Here is a 17,818-nt window from a genome sequence, read left to right on the forward strand (position 1 = left end):
ATTTTGTGCTAATGAGGTGTTGTTGCCAATGTTCAATGTAATTGATCGGCATTTTCATAATAGCATCCTTCAAGAAATTATGCATCATTATGCTTATATATCAGCAAAACAGTTATAGATCTCCTTCATTTTCTGCAACAATCAGTATAAAATATTTAGATGAATGTATTATTTAGACATTTGTCACATATATTAGAATGGTACTTTGTAATTAGTGTCATTCAGCAAAAGGTTTGCCATTGTTTCTAAAGAAACATATTCATGGAAAAATGTGGCGAAAAATTGAATACAGTTCATATTTTTTGTCTTCTGAAATAGCTGAATTCCGTTTCAAAACCAAGTTAGCATGAAATATTTATAGGTTTCTTAGGTTTTTGTGGGTGCTGTACACACACACACACACACACACACACACACACACACACACACACACACAATATATAACATGTTAGAAGAGCACCACCATAATTTTTGGCGAAGTTGCAACATTATAGGATCACTTCATTATTAACATAAACATCTTTATCAGTTGTTTTACAGTGATCAGTGGCTGAACCCTCCCCACTTCCCTCAATTTCTGATTCCTTCTTCCAAACATACTAAGCCATCTAAAATAAAAAGATTTATGTGCCAAGGAGTGCTTAAATAATTGTTTAGGGAGGACGTCACCAAGCAGCGGTGAGGAAGAACCACCACCAAAGAAGACAAAGCCAGAAGGCCTGCTTGGTAATGGACCAGGAGCTCTTCCTCCTGGATCTGTAATGCCAGGTATGATGACACCACACCCTCAGGCCCCTATGCCACCACATATGGGACCTATGGGACAATTTGGACCTCCCATGGGACATCATATGATGGGACCTATGGCACCTCATATGGCACCACCATTTATGGGACCAGGGTAAGATGACTATCTTTCTTTTTCTTTCCAGTTGATGCTTGTTTTAGTTGTTGGTATTCTATCTACCTTCTTTCATTGTTACATTTTTAGTGGTATGCCAGTGATGGGACCCATGGGGTCCATGGCACCTCCTCCAGTGAACATGGGTATGAATGCATCAGTAACAACAACTCAAGCAGCTCAGAACAAACCACTGTTTCCAAGTACTGCCACTGTAAGTATATTTGTTATTATGTTACTCTGATAGGTATATAACATTTCAGGGAAATAGTTTTAAATGAGAGAAAGGTACCGTAGCGAGTGGGGATGGGTGATCATCGCATTGATACTTACGCCGTTATGAGAGACAGTACAATAAAATCAATAATGGAGGAAGAGGACAAGCTGTGGTAACAAGATAATAAACATATACATATAACACGTCAGCCTCAGTTGCAAATAAAGATAATAATGTTCTAAATAATGTAATGGCAAGGGAGATGTTCCTTTCCATTGAAGCAAAACCAAAAACATGTAGCTTAAGAATTATTGAATTAAAAGTTGTGAAGTGTTGAAGAGGATTTCTTTCTTCATCAACAGTTCTGAAGCAAGGATTTGTCAGAGGAAATACACTTGTAATGCAAGTGACAGAATGCACTTTTGAGGCATTGCTGTTGTGTTGGTCATGACAGTGTAGTGCTCCTTTGGCTTTCTTGTGTCTTGAAAGCTTAGTAATAGACATACTAGTGCAGGTGGCAAAATATTATTTATTTGGTCAGGAACGGGTTTTCGGCTTCTTGGGTAACAACAGAACATCACAACCACATATCAAATCGTGTGCGATTTATTACAGGTGACAAGATCCGCATAAAACTTTTTTGTTGTAATTGGAAGGTTATGATTTCTGTAGTGATTTTTTTTAATAATTTCTTTTGGAAACACTCTCTATCTCATTGTTTTATGTATCTTCTGTATCTGTGTTAAGTAATACAGCATCTGCATAAGTCACACATCATGTTACATGTGGTTGTGACATTCAGTTGCCACCTGATGATGGCTTTGAAGCTGAGAGCTGGTTTGTGACCATATGAATAATAAACAACAGAATCAAGAAAGTGCTACATACTAAATATCACTGCACCCCCCCCCCCCCCCCTCCCCAATACCATCATTCACAGCAACTTGCCAACATTTTAGACTCTACCATTGTAAATGACTACACCTTCTTTACTTTGCAGTCTATGCCATTGGGAGATGGTGATTGCAATTTGTTCTTAAACAGTGATAGCTCTAGAATTCTCACAGGATTGGTCCATTGCATGAAACAGGAGATATAGTACTACTATTGTAATGGGCTAGTTTCATCAGTTTGATGGATGGGAAATATCCAGATCCTAAAAGAGAATTGTTGGAAGTAAGATCAACTTACCATAGATAATTTTTGAGTGTATTCAGAAACAAGTATAAAAGATTTTGCTGTCTCTCTAAAATATTTTAGGGACAAGAAAGGCTGTTTGTGTCATACACAAGTCTTTAATCAGTAATCAGTGACTCACCTTATTAGAAACTTGACCATTGATGTAAGCAAATAATTGTGGATTGAAATATTCTCCACTTTCCGTATTGTAGATTTTTTGTCCATGTTACCTCCGCAGGTAGTACAAAAATATACATGAATGCCTGACTCACCTGAGGTGTTTTTTAAATCAGATGTATCTCAAAACTCTTGTGATATAGGATGTTTTGGCCACACACACACTCACACACACAGTCTTCTTTGCTGTATTTGTTACCTGTTACACCTTCTCAAGATTTCCATTAACTTTAACACTCCCTCTCTCGTGGTGTTCTTTTGTCTACATTATATACTCTATTTGTTTGTTATGTCAAGTAGATTTGCATCTGATGTAATGCTCCCAAATGGCACTTACCACCCTTTTTATCCCTCCCACCTTTTCGTAACTCTTTTGAGTAACATTGATTAGAGAGACCAACCAGGTTTGTAAAAGTGGTCACAAAATCTGAGTGACAATAAGAAGAATGGGAATTCTATAAAGATAGGCATTTTATAACTGGTGGCACACAGATCAGTACTGCTGATACACATGAATGAACTCCATAGAGAAAATGACTGAATTATTTATTATGTAATTGAGAAAACCCCTGTATGTATGGATCATGACAAAGGACAGTGACATGTTTACCTACAGCAGATGTGAAGTGTTTGAGAACAGCAGCTGTGTCTACTTGGTATTTTATTGCTGTAAACTTCATTAGAAAGATAGACAACGATTCCAGTGAAGAAAACTTTGTGTATTGCATTGTTGGAAAATGCTTGGATAGAGTATGTTTAATTATGGATAAGCATAATTTTTAACTTATTGATAGTTGTCAGGTAAATTGTATCATTGTATATTGATACAACAAATCATTATATGTATAAATTTATGTTTGATTATAAATATTGGTAACTTTTATTAAATGTGGTTTTTCTTATTGTACATACCTTTACGTTACTCACTATCAAGAATAATATTTTTTTCCCAAAACTTCTGTTAGTGTTCTAAAATATGTTGAATACATATGAAATAATGATTTTTTTTGAATATTTATGTTTTTAATCAAACATTGTCTATAATAACATAACTAATTTCTGATGCCAGTAAACAACTTGTAAATGTTTTCTTTATAAACCTTCCACATTAGCCAACAACTTCAGTTACCACGACTGCTACACCTGGAGGAACTACCACCACAGCTAATGCACCCATAGGGCCTGTGAAACCCACATTTCCAGCCTACAGGTAAACAGTTAATATAAGTTTGTAGTTAGTATCGTGGTACACAAACTATATGATGCAGTTTATAATTGCAAATTGCATCAGTGTGACTGTCTTGGTAATTTGTATTCAGAAATTATCTGCTTGTCATTATTACTGGTAATGTGTACAGAATTTTCTCTCTGCAGTACGGCAACGACTCAGAGCAGTCAAACTACGGCTTCACCTGCTGTTAATGAGAGCCCACAAAAGGTTGCTCTTATCAACACAACTGGTGCCTCAAGCAAAATTATCCATCCACAAGAGGATATTTCCCTTGTAAGTAGCACAGTGATTAAGGTGTAATTTGCATTTATGGGTAATGAAAATTGGGCACGGGATATAGCTGTTCCAGGAAGGGATTAAATCATTATTCTGTGGCTAATTGTGTGATTGTTTTTTGTACATTTTTGCGGAGTGTTTCTGTCCATATTTCAGCTTTGCTTTAGTATGTAACAGTCTCACACAAGTGTGTTGAGCCATTTTTACAGAGACAGAAACTCGTACATTATTTGTCGCAACTTCTGTAAGAAGGTTGGGGGCAACCTCAATTCATACATTTGCTTTTGTTGTCCTGTCATGTAAAAGTATGTGTTCATTCAGATGCTCTAAAGTTATCATGTCATTTTTAAATGTTGGTGGTTACAAATAGAAATTGCATAGACAAGTAAAATTCTGTTCACATTTTCACCATATCTGCATACATGCATCTGGAATAGCATCTGCTAGTCTGTGATCTGTAATTGAAAATATTGTAATGTAATAGGTCAGAGAACTAGTGAACTGTGACTCTGTTTCACAAAGCTAATGTTTTTCAGATTAGTCAGCAGGAGCAGCTTAAATCAAATTGAGGGAAAGGAGGGAGGGGGCACTTAAATTGGATTTGCCCAGTCTTCAAGTGAGATATCAGTACATATACACTATGTGATCAAAAGTATCCAGTAATCCCCAAAAACATGTTTTTCATATTAGGTTCATTGTGCTGCCAGGTACTCCATATCAGCAACCTCAGTAGTCATCAGACATCATGACAGAACAGAATGGTTCCGTTGAAATCGCAGACTTCGAGCGTTGTCAGGTGATTGGCTGTCACTTTTGTCACACATCTGTACGCGAGATTTCCATACTCCTAAACATCCCCAGGTCCACTGTTTTCGATGTGATAGTGAAGTGGAAACATGAAGGGACACGTACAGCACAAAAGTGTACACGCCGACCTCGTCTGTTGACTGGCAGAGTCATAATGTGTAATAGGCAGACATCTATCCAGACCATCGCACAGGAATTCCAAACTGCATCGGGATCCACTGCAAATACTAAGACAGTTAGGCGGGAGGTGAGTAAACTTGGATTTCATGGTCAAGAGATTGCTCATAAGTTACACATCACGCCGGTAAATGCCAAATGACGCCTCACTTGATGTAAGGAGTGTATGGACTATTGAAAGTGGAAAAATGTTATGTAGAGTGACAAATCACTGTACACAATGTGACGATCCAATGGCATGGTGTGGGTATGGCGAATGCCCAGTAAACGTCATCTGCCAGCATGTGTAGTGCCAACAATAAAATTTGGAGGCATTGGTGTTATGTTGTGGTCGTGTTTTTCATGGAGAGGGCTTGCACCCCTTGTTGTTTTGCGTGACACTATCACAGCACAGGCCTACATTGATGTTTTAAACACATTTTTGCTTCTCACTGTTGAGTAGTAGTTTGGTGATGGCAATTGCATCGTTCAACACGATTGAGCACATGCTCATAATGCAGGGCCTGTGGTGGAGTAGTTACACGACATTAACATCCCTGTGATGGACTGGCCTGCACGGAGTCCTGACCTGAATCCTATAGAACACCTTTGGGGTGTTTTGGAATGCTGACTTTGTGCCAAGCCTCACTGACAGACATTGACACCTCTCCTCAGTGGCGCACTCTGTGAAGAATGGGCTGCCATTCCCCAAGAAACCCTCCAGCACCTGATTGAACAAAGGCTAAGGGTGTGCCAACACCATATTGAATTCCAGTATTACCAGTGGAGGGCGCCACAAACTTGTAAGTAATTTTCAGTCAGGTGTCCGGGTACTTTTGATCACATAGTGCACATGTCTCATCAGCAGGCCATTGTTCAGTGCATGTGTTGAGATACTTTGTACCAGTGTTAGTGTTGTTTTTCATTTGTGTATTGATGTAGGAAAATTAGTTGCCCCATGTCTCTCTATAAGCCTAATCTTCCTAATCATAATTACAAGATCCCTGTGTGAGAAGAGTGATGGTGGCAGCAGAATAGTCACCCAGTCTTCCTCATATACAGGTTTCCTAAATTCATCCAATATGGTTTTGTGAAAACTGTTGGCTTTCTACCAAGGATTCTTGTATAATTTCTCCAAGCATCTCTAATACACTTTCATATCACCTGCACTGAATTGTTTTTAACCTAGCTACATGTCTTTGAATGTGTTTGGTATTGGCTGTCGTGCATATTTGATAAGGACTCTAAAATTGGTCACACTGCTGAAATTGGTCACACTGGTGTCTTGTTCATAGTTTCCTATAGAGGTGCACTGCACTTTCCCAGAACCTTTCTAACCATTCTGTCTTCCAGTTGCCTTCCACAATTCTGATTTTACCTGAAAACCCATGACATCACTTTTTAGTATTACCCCTTAATATTTGCAAAATATGATGTGCTGAAAATGTTCACCATTTATCTTGTAAGTAGACACTGTTGAGTTCCTTGTCTTTGCAGTTGGCTTTATCTTGCATTTATCCATATTTAGAATGCTCCTATTCATTACACGCTAAGTGAAAATTTTGTCCAAATCTTTCTGCATTTCCTTACAATCATATGAGACAGTACTTCCTTAAAGATAGCAACATCATCACTGAACAGTCTTACAGTGGTGCTGATCATTTCTGAATATTATGAATGCATATTGAGAAAATTAGAAATCTAGTTACACTTCCGGGGAGAACATCTGATGTTACTTTTGCATGTTTAACATTCACCAGCCACTGTCATGTACATATTCAAATATCCATCACACCAGTCATATATCTATAAAGATACTCTTCATGATTATATCACCATTACTAGTCAACAATGTGGTACAGTGTTCAACACCATATTACAGTCTACTGGTTCATGAGCATTTGATATTGTCTATGAATAAAACAAGTTGTCTCATTCAAAAGGTGTTTTCTGAATCTATGCTGATACTTTAAGAGAAGCTTATTTTTGTTCTGGAACATTGTAGTTTTTGATCTTAGAATAAGCTCTAGGATCCTGCAGCAGGTGGACTTCAGCAATATTGATATATAATTCTGTACATCCAATCTGTTACCCTTTTTGTATTATTTTCCAATGACTCTGCTGCTTAGGAAAATCTTGATGAATATGAGCTATGAAAAGAACTAATTCTGCAACATCTGTAAATCTAACTGGAATCCTGTCATGACTTGATCATGGGGTTGTTTTGAGTAGTTTTAATTGATTTTGAGTATGAGGGTGCTAGTATCAATATTTCTCCTTTGTGAGTCAGTGAAGTGCTGAAATATTGGTACAGCAGTATCCTCATACGTAAATACAGTTTCAAATGTGGAATTTAATATTTTTGCTTTTCGTTGACTGTCTTCAGTTTCAACAGCAGATGAAGCCACTACAGATACAATGGACCAGCACTTCTTAGGATTTTCGGATAGATCTTTTGTGAGGCTTATGCAGTGAAAATTATTGTACGTTTCACACACAGCCCCTATTAATTCATGAGTTGCTACTGTGTTTTCTGTATTACCAGTGTCTATCATAGTGAAAGTGTAGCAGTCATGTTCTCACAATTTTCTCCACAGTGGTACCATTAAGCTAAGGTGGTCTTTGCCCTCTTTCATTCCTTTACATGGTGTTTATGTATTGGTAGTGCAGTTTGTAACTTCTCTCAGCTTCAACCACAATGATTTTGTGTTTATGGCTTATCTTTTACAAGGGGGTACCCAGAAAACCTGAATTATTCTTTAAAATCTATATGTTTTCAGTTTTTTTTACAAAACATCCTTATCCACCTCAAAATACTTTTGATTACAACTAATCCATTTGTCCCTCTGATGCTTCCACTGTTCAAAACATTTTTGTATAGTCATATTTAGAAATGTCTGTCAGCACCTCCCTCATTTTATCTTGACTTCTGCAGTGTTGTCAAATTGGTGTCCTTTCATGTCCCTTTTCATGCATGGAAATAAGAAAAAGTTCCACGGAGCCAGGTCAGGCAAATAAGGTGCATGGGGCAGCAGAAACACGCAAATTTTTAGCCAGAAACTGTCTAACAGTAATGGTTGTGTGTGCATGTGTGTTGTCGTGGCAGAAGAACCAGTCTCCTGTCTGCCACAAATCAGGTCTATTTTTTTATGAACACTGTTGCACGCTCTTCTTAAAATTTGCAAATAAAAAGGTTTGATTGACGGGCTGACTGGGAGAACAAACTCTTAATGAACTACGTCCTTGACATAAAAAAAGCAAATAATCATTGTTTTGATATTTGAATGGAATTTTTTTGGACAGGGTGATGATGTCTGCCAGTGGCTTTGACTGTTGCTTTGTTACTAGGTCGTAACCATAGCATCATGGCTCATCACCAGTAATGACCTTTGACAGAAAATCTGGATCAAGCTGTTGTTTTAAAGCAGGACATGTTTGAACTCAACATTCCTTTTGATTGTCACTCTGAACCCAAGGAATGAACTTGGCAGCAACCCTTTTCTTTTCCAAATATTCCATTAAAATTTGCTGAACCAAGCTCCAAGATAACCCACTAATCAGCAATGTTTTTTTATCCTCTGATTAATAAGCTATTTGTGCCTGTTGTAAAACCAGTCCTATCCTGGCATTCATGATGACCCTTTATCTTTTGCGGTCATTGTTCCTGTAATAGCATTGTGAATCATAATCCCTCTCTCAATGGTGACGCTCTCAAAAAGGTTTAAAATATTTCTTTCGTATTTTGTTTGTCTGATTTTAAGTTTGCTGCTACTAATGTCACTGTACATAGTGCTGATGCGATGGGATCTGAAGCACTACTGACAGTTTTTAACATTCACTGTTTGATATCAAATCTGGTGATACACTACAAAGTCAAATACGCATGAACTTAGCCAAACAGAAGCACTTAAGGAAAAATTAAAGCAAGAACAGTGCACAGCTTTTAAATCTCCAGTTGCTAGAATTGTCGGACATTACAGCTTCTAAGCTATTTAAAGTGGGAGTATTTAATAGCAAATCAAACAATTTCTTACCAAAGTAATCACTGAAATTTTAGATATATCTAGAAAAAATTAATTTGTATATAACTTGTCTCTTTTTCGTGTATTCAACTTTCTGCAGAGATGTGGCTCGACATGTAAGCAAAAATAGCATGCTCTTATAATTAGACTGTTTCAAGAAAAAATGCTCATGTTAAATATCTTTCCAAAGCCTAATTCTTTCTTCTTCTTTGTTTTGTAATTCTTCTTAGATCTGCATCTTGGCTAATTTTTTTTGTGTTTTATTGAATAACTACACTATTGAAAGGATGGGGTGCTACTTACCACATATAGGTGGCATTGAATCACAGACAGGCACAACACCTGAACTTACATCATTTGATTTTGCGTTTGTACGGAAGGATATTAGTTTTCCGTGGATCCCCAGAATCTATGTTTGGTTCACATAATTGTATTAACAAGTACATGTTGCATTAAGTGAAAAATGTACCTTCATTGGCGCACGCGCACACACACACACACACACACACACACACACACACACACACACAGTTTGTGGAATGTAAAAAAAAAAAAAAAATTTATGTAAGTATTTGTACTTGACAATGAGAATAAATTATCGAAATGTGTTATGCTAAGCATGAAAAAATACTTAACTGGTGCAGTGTTTCATTATTTACACCAGAAGCATGTGGATTCTAAAGAGAGCAAAGGTGTCACCTAGTGCTACTAGTGGCCAAACGACAACAAATGCGAAATATACTTTCAAGAAACGCAAAGATGTCTTGACAATCACGAAGCTGCGTGTACACCGTAGAGACAGGTTGAATTGAAAACGGTTATGAACAGTCTGATAACTTCATTCAAATGTACCTCGTTACTCCCATCAGCCACCACATCAAGTGAGCTTACCAGCGGCAGGTGACAAGGCATAAAATCATTCAGACTTTCACCGATTCAGATAAGCTGAGTGGAGTGCCCTGGCGGCAATAAACTTCACCGTGTAACATTTGTAAACAGTGCTTGAAGGTCAATGCCATGCTAGTGTCATTTTATGTCAATTTCATCAGTTTTTTCTACAGGGAAATTGTTTCATTAAGCGTAAATCGTGGAAAAAAATAATAAACGCAAATGCAAAAACAGGTGCAAATTGACATTGTAAACATAAGAAATTTAACAGGTGTGATAAAAAAAAAGTTGTAAATGGCAGGAAAACGTTAATTCTGGGAATGTGAAATCAGGGTTATACTGCATTTCATTACTATCAAAAGAGGTCTACAAAGATGGATAGTTTCCATCACAGAAACAAACAGTATCTGAGGTATGTTGATACTTAATTGCTTCCACAGAAAACATGCAAAAGAATCTTTTTTTTTCCCCTTTTCTTTTTGTTAGCAAAATAAACAGCAACATGCTGAAATATAGCGCAACACTAAGAAACATTTCATGAGTGTTGCTAAATGTTCCTTTAGTAGAAATAGCTTTTAGCTATGCATGTTTACCAAAAGCTGCTTCCAAACTTTGTGGCTCTCTTGTCAGAAGCAACAGTCTACTGTCCCAACTTCTCTCAGGTTATACAGGGTGTACCAAGAGGAACGGTCAACACCCAAGCATATGATAGGAACGATCATTCAAAGCAAAATAATCTCATAAAATGTGCTCAAAAATGTATGCGTGAAGAGCTATGAACACTACTACTTCTTTGAAACTATGAAACAAATCACTTACTGCAAGCTCTATGTTTTCCATATTTTGGGAGGAAGTAGTATGGACCAAAACAACAAAAAATGTCTAGTGAAAATGGGCTCTAAAATGCATGCCTTAACAATCACTTGTTCAGTAGAAAAGATTTTTCACAATAGCAGTGATGGGCAAGTGCTTGTAACTCTTCAGGGATCTATTTTAGAGCCCATCATTACTGGACTATTTCGTTTCGAATTAGCGTTCGTATCCCTTCATATTGACCATTGCTCTTGGGACCCACTATATATTATTGCTTCCAGTAACCTGTTTTGATGATTGTGGAATCAAAGTTGAATACATCGGCTGCTTCCAGTAAGGTGTAGACTGAATAGTTTTGAAGAGGTTAAGTATCAAATTAGCAAAAGTAGTTCCTGAAATCGAACGTCTTTTGTAACATTCCATAGAAGTGAAACATTAATCCTCAGAAATCCAAAGAAGAAATTTGAAACATTTGAAATAAAGAATTTTACAAATCCAGTGAACAGATAAAATACAAAATACTGAAAAGAATATGCAAGGAAAGAAATCTGTGTGGAAGACATGTTCCAGAAGAAAAGGCAGTTACTGTGGCATCTGGGAATAGTTAACATGGTGTTGGTAGTAGGTAAAGCAGTATTGACACACCAACAATAGTGTAAGCAGAAAAATTATTGAAGAAATTTGATGTAATTATGTGGAGATTATAAGATTCACAGAAGATTGGGAAATATGGAGGAAAGTGTCAGACCATTAGAAAGATTGATAAAAAGAAAGTTTCTGAAATGTATTTTCTGACAGCGTAGCAAATAATAACTGCAGATTTATGAATAACTATATTATTATGTAAATATAACTTGTTTCACTTTATATGCGTGTATAAATGTTATCTTGCTGTTGGATTGCAGGAGGAATACCGTGCAAGGCTGCCTAAGTATCAACGTCAACCACCACCCAAGACTGTAGATACGTCAACATCTACTCCACAGACAAGTGCAGAGGTAATTGCTACATATAGTTAACACAAAGATTATGATTCTACTATGAAACTTCTTCTCCTCCTCCTCACCCCTCCTCCTCCTCACCCCTCCTCCTCCTCACCCCCCACCCCGCCCCTTTTTTTTTTTTACGGGCTATAAACTTTAGTTTCAGTGAGGCTATGAGGCTCAGGGATTTCCCTGTAGGAAACCACCTACAGGGTGTGATCAAAAAATATAGTGACTAATTTTATTATAAACAATGTAATGAGCTTACATGGAATTTGAAATTGTCTTATTCAAAGTACTTTCCTTGGCTGCAAGCACTTAGCTCAGAGGTGAATCCTTGGTTGGAAGCATTTCTGGAAGGCTTATTTTGAAAGGGCATTCAGCTGCTCTGTCATGGCCCTCTTAGTGTCAGGAATGGTGTCAAAACATTTTCCTTCAAATATGCTTTTAATTTTTTGGAAGAGCCAGAAGATGCATGGTGCTAAATTTGATGAGTAAGGTGGATGCGGACAGACAGACAGACAAACACTTTTCCTGGCCAAAAACTCGTGATTCAAAAATAAAGTGTGGCACGGCACGTAATCATGATAGAGGAGGAATCCATTAACCAATTTTTCAGGTCTCGTACGTTGTACATAGTTTCACATTCACAGATGTTGCATGCACCCTTGTGAAATTTGCCATTTACAGTTGTTACCCTTGAAACGAAATTTGATCGCACTGTGCCGTCAGTATTACAGTATTGGAGAAACAGAGAGAGTATGATTCTTATATTTGATTTTGACCGACATGCCTGTACAGGGCAAGGAGATTTGGGGGTTTTCTGTTGGGAACTGGAAATTTTTGTTTCAGCGTCACACACATAGACCCATGTTTCATCTGCTGTTAATGTTTTAGACAGGAAGTCTGGATTTGAATGAAGATGATCCTTCAACTTCGTGCAAATTAATACACAATTTTCCTTTTGTTCATCACTAAAAAGGCTGGGAACAAATTTTGCACTCATCACATTCGCAGACTGTTGGTTAAAATGCTTTGCACGGACCCATGTGAAATGCTAAGTTTTTTGGTAAGGTCTCAAATAGCTGAGAGAGAGAGAGGGGGGGGGGGGGAGAAGCTTTTCTTTCTTTCCCTTTCCCTATTGCACACATTGCATGCACTTCGCTTCCATTGTTATTGCAGGATCTGTGCAGAACAACTAATTTTGATATTCAACCCTTTTTTTTTAGTTACTCGCAGGTGGTCTACACCATCACATTGTTTACATTTCATTATTTCTTATATCAGAAATAAGATGCCCACATCAGCAATAACAACTCCACTACAGACAGCATCACTGTTAATATAACATTTACAGGTTTAGGAATCTAGCAGTGTAACCACTATACACTATCAAACAGAAACACTGGAAGCAAACATTTTTCAGTTCTTGTGAGAAATAGTAATGAATTTTCATTGATTGAAATAAGGGGCATAGCAGTGTACATGGTGTCAACTCTGAAATTTAGTATATAGGGGACATTCCTCATTCCAAATACAATAACATATATATCAAAGTACTTAGAACAGGCTGTAGAAATTAATAACATTATGGAAAATTGATTTTCCATTATTCACATGTATCCAGTCCTGCTTATTTCTTCGAATTATCTTCTGTACTGTAGCAGTTCTATGTATGGTCTGAGTTTCATCTAAGGTCCAAGTTTCATTGGGCTATGTTATTTGGCAGTGACACATCATGAGAAAGTTACTTCTGTCTCTAATTTTGCACACTATTGTGCATTATGATGGTATCTAACACAGCTATGGGGCCGTGTCAACTCATCTGTACCTGCGCCAACAAAACATGGCACTACACAGTTTGCATTACATCGAGTGAAGTTGACTACATTGCAATAGCGATGTTGCAACAGTGGTCTCTACACACATAGCAGACAATAAGTTTTCTGTTCCATCTTGTAATTGTAAGCTATTGAGAAATAACATTATATATAAGAATTCATTTTTGGCTTGCTACCACAATAAGAGCAAATAAACGACCACGTAATAATGTCTATATAATTATAACGAAACACGTGCTTCCGATAATGGAGCAAAGAAATACAGAAAATAAGCATTTTGTTATGACCCATATTTTGAAAACCATGCAGTACAAGATTTACAAAATATGTAATAACTGAAACTGTAACTGCTTGCTCTACATCTTATGATGATGTTGTTGATGATGATGATGATGCAATAAATAATTGATATTCCTAGCTTTTCACTCACCATTTTATGGCAACAATGGCACAATTCGATCCAGCTCCCCATTGTTACTATAGATGGAATCAACGCCAAAACCAGCTTCATGATTGTCATCACAAAAACAAATAACGAGCCACGACATCATGCACATCTTCTGACAGGACTTTGCATTCATGTAGTGATTTGTAAGGGAAACCCGTACTTCTCAGCATTATTTTTAGTGACGTTCTCACCCCTGAGAAGTTCACTTTCTTTTAATGACACTGTCATAGGATTCTCTTTCCAGCTGTAGTAACCGTAAGTATGCCTCAGAATTGGACCAGTCTGAAAAGAATCCAAGTCGATGACAGTGTGAGACTGCTTTTCCTCTTTCCAAGAGTCACTAAAAATACATTATATGATTCATATGGCTCCGAATTGTTAGGGCTCATGTCTACATCTTTCAACTTTTGCAATAACACACCCTTGCTTACTACTCTTCCAAGAACTTTTTGATGTCCATTCCACAACTTTATTGGCAGGAACTGATGGCTTCCCATTATTACTTTGGTATTCTTTCTCCTTCTCGTAAGACTCGAGAGTTTTATCAGAATTTGCTGAACCACCATGTATGAAAGCACAGCGCAACGCAAGCACATGGTAGAAGTGATATGCAATGCACATTGTTTATGTTCACACCAAACAAAACCAGCCACATGGGAGCTTTGACATCACGACTGGCAGCGATTACCATGCTGAGATTGGTTCACATCCCACACCTAGTGCCCCTTGCTTCTCGTTCTTCACTTGTCAACCTGTTTCGTTGCCAGCTTGAAACGCATACGTCAAGTGCAAAGTGTCAGCAACCTGGGTATAGGCCTCCCTGTTCTGCCATCATGGATTTTGATGAAATTTTGTGTAAACATTCACACATGTCCCCAATGAACATCAGTAAAGTTTAACGTACATCAAGATAATATTGGCAACGATGTAGTAACTTGTTTGATACCATGTGCAGAGGGAACATGAATTTCTGGAAAATTTGAGCTGTTGTATTTTGGACAATGTTTCATTGAAAGAAATTAAATTTGGCCATTTTGTACAACTTTTTGCGTTCTCTTAGGAATAATACTGGAAAGAATTTTACGAATCATAGTTGGCCAGAAAGTTTTAGACAAATTGTCCAAAAAAATTTGTCCCAAAAAGATTTCAAAGTTTGGCATCTTATACCTCAGCATGTAGTAACCTAACACAAGGCTCTCTGTCTCATTTATGTGCCACATGCCAATAGTGAATACTGTATTTATCCTAGTATAAGACAACCCTGAATTATTCCTGTTGTTGTTGTTGTTGTTGTTGTTGTGGTCTTCAGTCCTGAGACTGGTTTGATGCAGCTCTCCATGCTACTCTATCCTGTGCAAGCTTTTTCATCTCCCAGTACCTACTGCAACCTACATCCTTCTGAATCTGCTTAGTGTATTCATCTCTTGGTCTCCCTCTACGATTTTTACCCTCCACACTGCCCTCCAATACTAAATTGGTGATCCCTTGATGCCTCAGAACATGTCCTACCAACCGATCCCTTCTTCTGGTCAAGTTGTGCCACAAACTTCTCTCCTCCCCAATCCTATTCAAAACTTCCTCATTAGTTATGTGATCTACCCATCTAATCTTCAGCATTCTTCTGTAGCACCACATTTCGAAAGCTTCTATTCGCTTCTTGTCCAAGCTATTTATCGTCCATGTTTCACTTCCATACATGGCTACACTCCATACGAATACTTTCAGAAATGACTTCCTGACACTTAAATCAATACAGGACGTTAACAAATTTCTCTTCTTCAGAAACGCTTTCCTTGCCATTGCCAGCCTACATTTTATATCCTCTCTACTTCGACCATCATCAGTTATTTTGCTCCCCAAATAGCAAAACTCCTTTACTACTTTAAGTGCCTCATTTCCTAATCTAATTCCCTCAGCATCACCCGACTTAATTAGACTACATTCCATTATCCTTGTTTTGCTTTTGTTGATGTTCATCTTATATCCTCCTTTCAAGACACTGTCCATTCCATTCAACTGCTCTTCCAAGTCCTTTGCTGTCTCTGACAGAATTACAATGTCATCAGCGAACCTCAAAGTTTTTATTTCTTCTCCATGGATTTTAATACCTACTCCGAATTTTTCTTTTGTTTCCTTTACTGCTTGCTCAATATACAGATTGAACAACATCGGGGAGAGGCTACAACCCTGTCTTACTCCCTTCCCAACCACTGCTTCCCTTTCATGTCCCTCGACTCTTATAACTGCCATCTGGTTTCTGTACAAATTGTAAATAGCCTTTCGCTCCCTGTATTTTACCCCTGCCACCTTTAGAATTTGAAAGAGAGTATTCCAGTCAACATTGTCAAAAGCTTTCTCTAAGTCTACAAATGCTAGAAACGTAGGTTTGCCTTTCCTTAATCTTTCTTCTAAGATAAGTCGTAAGGTCAGTATTGCCTCACGTGTTCCAGTGTTTCTACGGAATCCAAACTGATCTTCCCCGAGGTTGGCTTCTACTAGTTTTTCCATTCGTCTGTAAAGAATTTGTGTTAGTATTTTGCAGCTGTGACTTATTAAACTGATAGTTCGGTAATTTTCACATCTGTCAACACCTGCTTTCTTTGGGATTGGAATTATTATATTCTTCTTGAAGTCTGAGGGTATTTCGCCTGTTTCATACATCTTGCTCACCAGATGGTAGAGTTTTGTCAGGACTGGCTCTCCCACGGCCGTCAGTAGTTCCAATGGAATATTGTCTACTCCGGGGGCCTTGTTTCGACTCAGGTCTTTCAGTGCTCTGTCAAACTCTTCACGCAGTATCATATCTCCCATTTCATCTTCATCTACATCCTCTTCCATTTCCATAATATTGTCCTCAAGTACATCGCCCTTGTATAGACCCTCTATATACTCCTTCCACCTTTCTGCTTTCCCTTCTTTGCTTAGAACTGGGTTTCCATCTGAGCTCTTGATATTCATATAAGTCGTTCTCTTATCTCCAAAGGTCTCTTTAATTTTCCTGTAGGCGGTATCTATCTTACCCCTAGTGAGATAGGCCTCTACATCCTTATATTTGTCCTCTAGCCATCCCTGCTTAGCCATTTTGCACTTCCTGTCGATCTCATTTTTGAGACGTTTGTATTCCTTTTTGCCTGTTTCACTTACTGCATTTTTATATTTTCTCCTTTCATCAATTAAATTCAATATTTCTTCTGTTACCCAAGGATTTCCACCAGCCCTTGTCTTTTTACCTACTTGATCCTCTGCTGCCTTCACTACTTCATCCCTCAAAGCCACCCATTCTTCTTCCACTGTATTTATTTCCCCCATTCCTGTCAATTGCTCCCTTATGCTCTCCCTGAATCTCTGTACAACCTCTGGTTCTTTTAGTTTATCCAGGTCCCATCTCCTTAAATTCCCACCTTTTTGCAGTTTCTTCAGTTTTAATCTACAGGTCATAACCAATAGATTGTGGTCAGAGTCCACATCTGCCCCTGGAAATGTCTTACAATTTAAAACCTGGTTCCTAAATCTCTGTCTTACCATTATATAATCTATCTGATACCTTTTAGTATCTCCAGGGTTCTTCCATGTATACAACCTTCTTTCATGATTCTTAAACCAAGTGTTAGTTATGATTATGTTGTGCTCTGTGCAAAATTCTACCAGTCGGCTTCCTCTTTCATTTCTGTCCCCCAATCCATATTCACCTACTATGTTTCCTTCTCTCCCTTTTCCTACACTCGAATTCCAGTCACCCATCACTATTAAATTTTCGTCTCCCTTCACAATCTGAATAATTTCTTTTATTTCATCATACATTTCTTCAATTTCTTCGTCATCTGCAGAGCTAGTTGGCATATAAACTTGTACTACTGTAGTAGATGTGGGCTTCGTATC

The 17,818-nt window shown here is 37.8% G+C and overlaps 1 protein-coding gene across 1 annotated transcript in view; it reads left to right on the top strand.

The window, feature by feature from the left end:
* Window positions 1-17,818, top strand: part of LOC126473199 (BUB3-interacting and GLEBS motif-containing protein ZNF207) — a 76,896-nt gene that overhangs the window by 35,182 nt on the left and 23,896 nt on the right. Inside the window, exons 4-8 of the mRNA XM_050100097.1 lie at window positions 658-901; window positions 992-1,115; window positions 3,587-3,684; window positions 3,849-3,978; window positions 11,573-11,665. Coding sequence (XP_049956054.1) covers window positions 658-901; window positions 992-1,115; window positions 3,587-3,684; window positions 3,849-3,978; window positions 11,573-11,665 — 689 coding nt within the window. The remainder of the gene's footprint in view (window positions 1-657; window positions 902-991; window positions 1,116-3,586; window positions 3,685-3,848; window positions 3,979-11,572; window positions 11,666-17,818) is intronic.

Source organism: Schistocerca serialis, chromosome 4 (assembly GCF_023864345.2).
Source record: "Schistocerca serialis cubense isolate TAMUIC-IGC-003099 chromosome 4, iqSchSeri2.2, whole genome shotgun sequence".
NCBI classification, from domain to species: Eukaryota; Metazoa; Arthropoda; class Insecta; order Orthoptera; family Acrididae; genus Schistocerca; species Schistocerca serialis.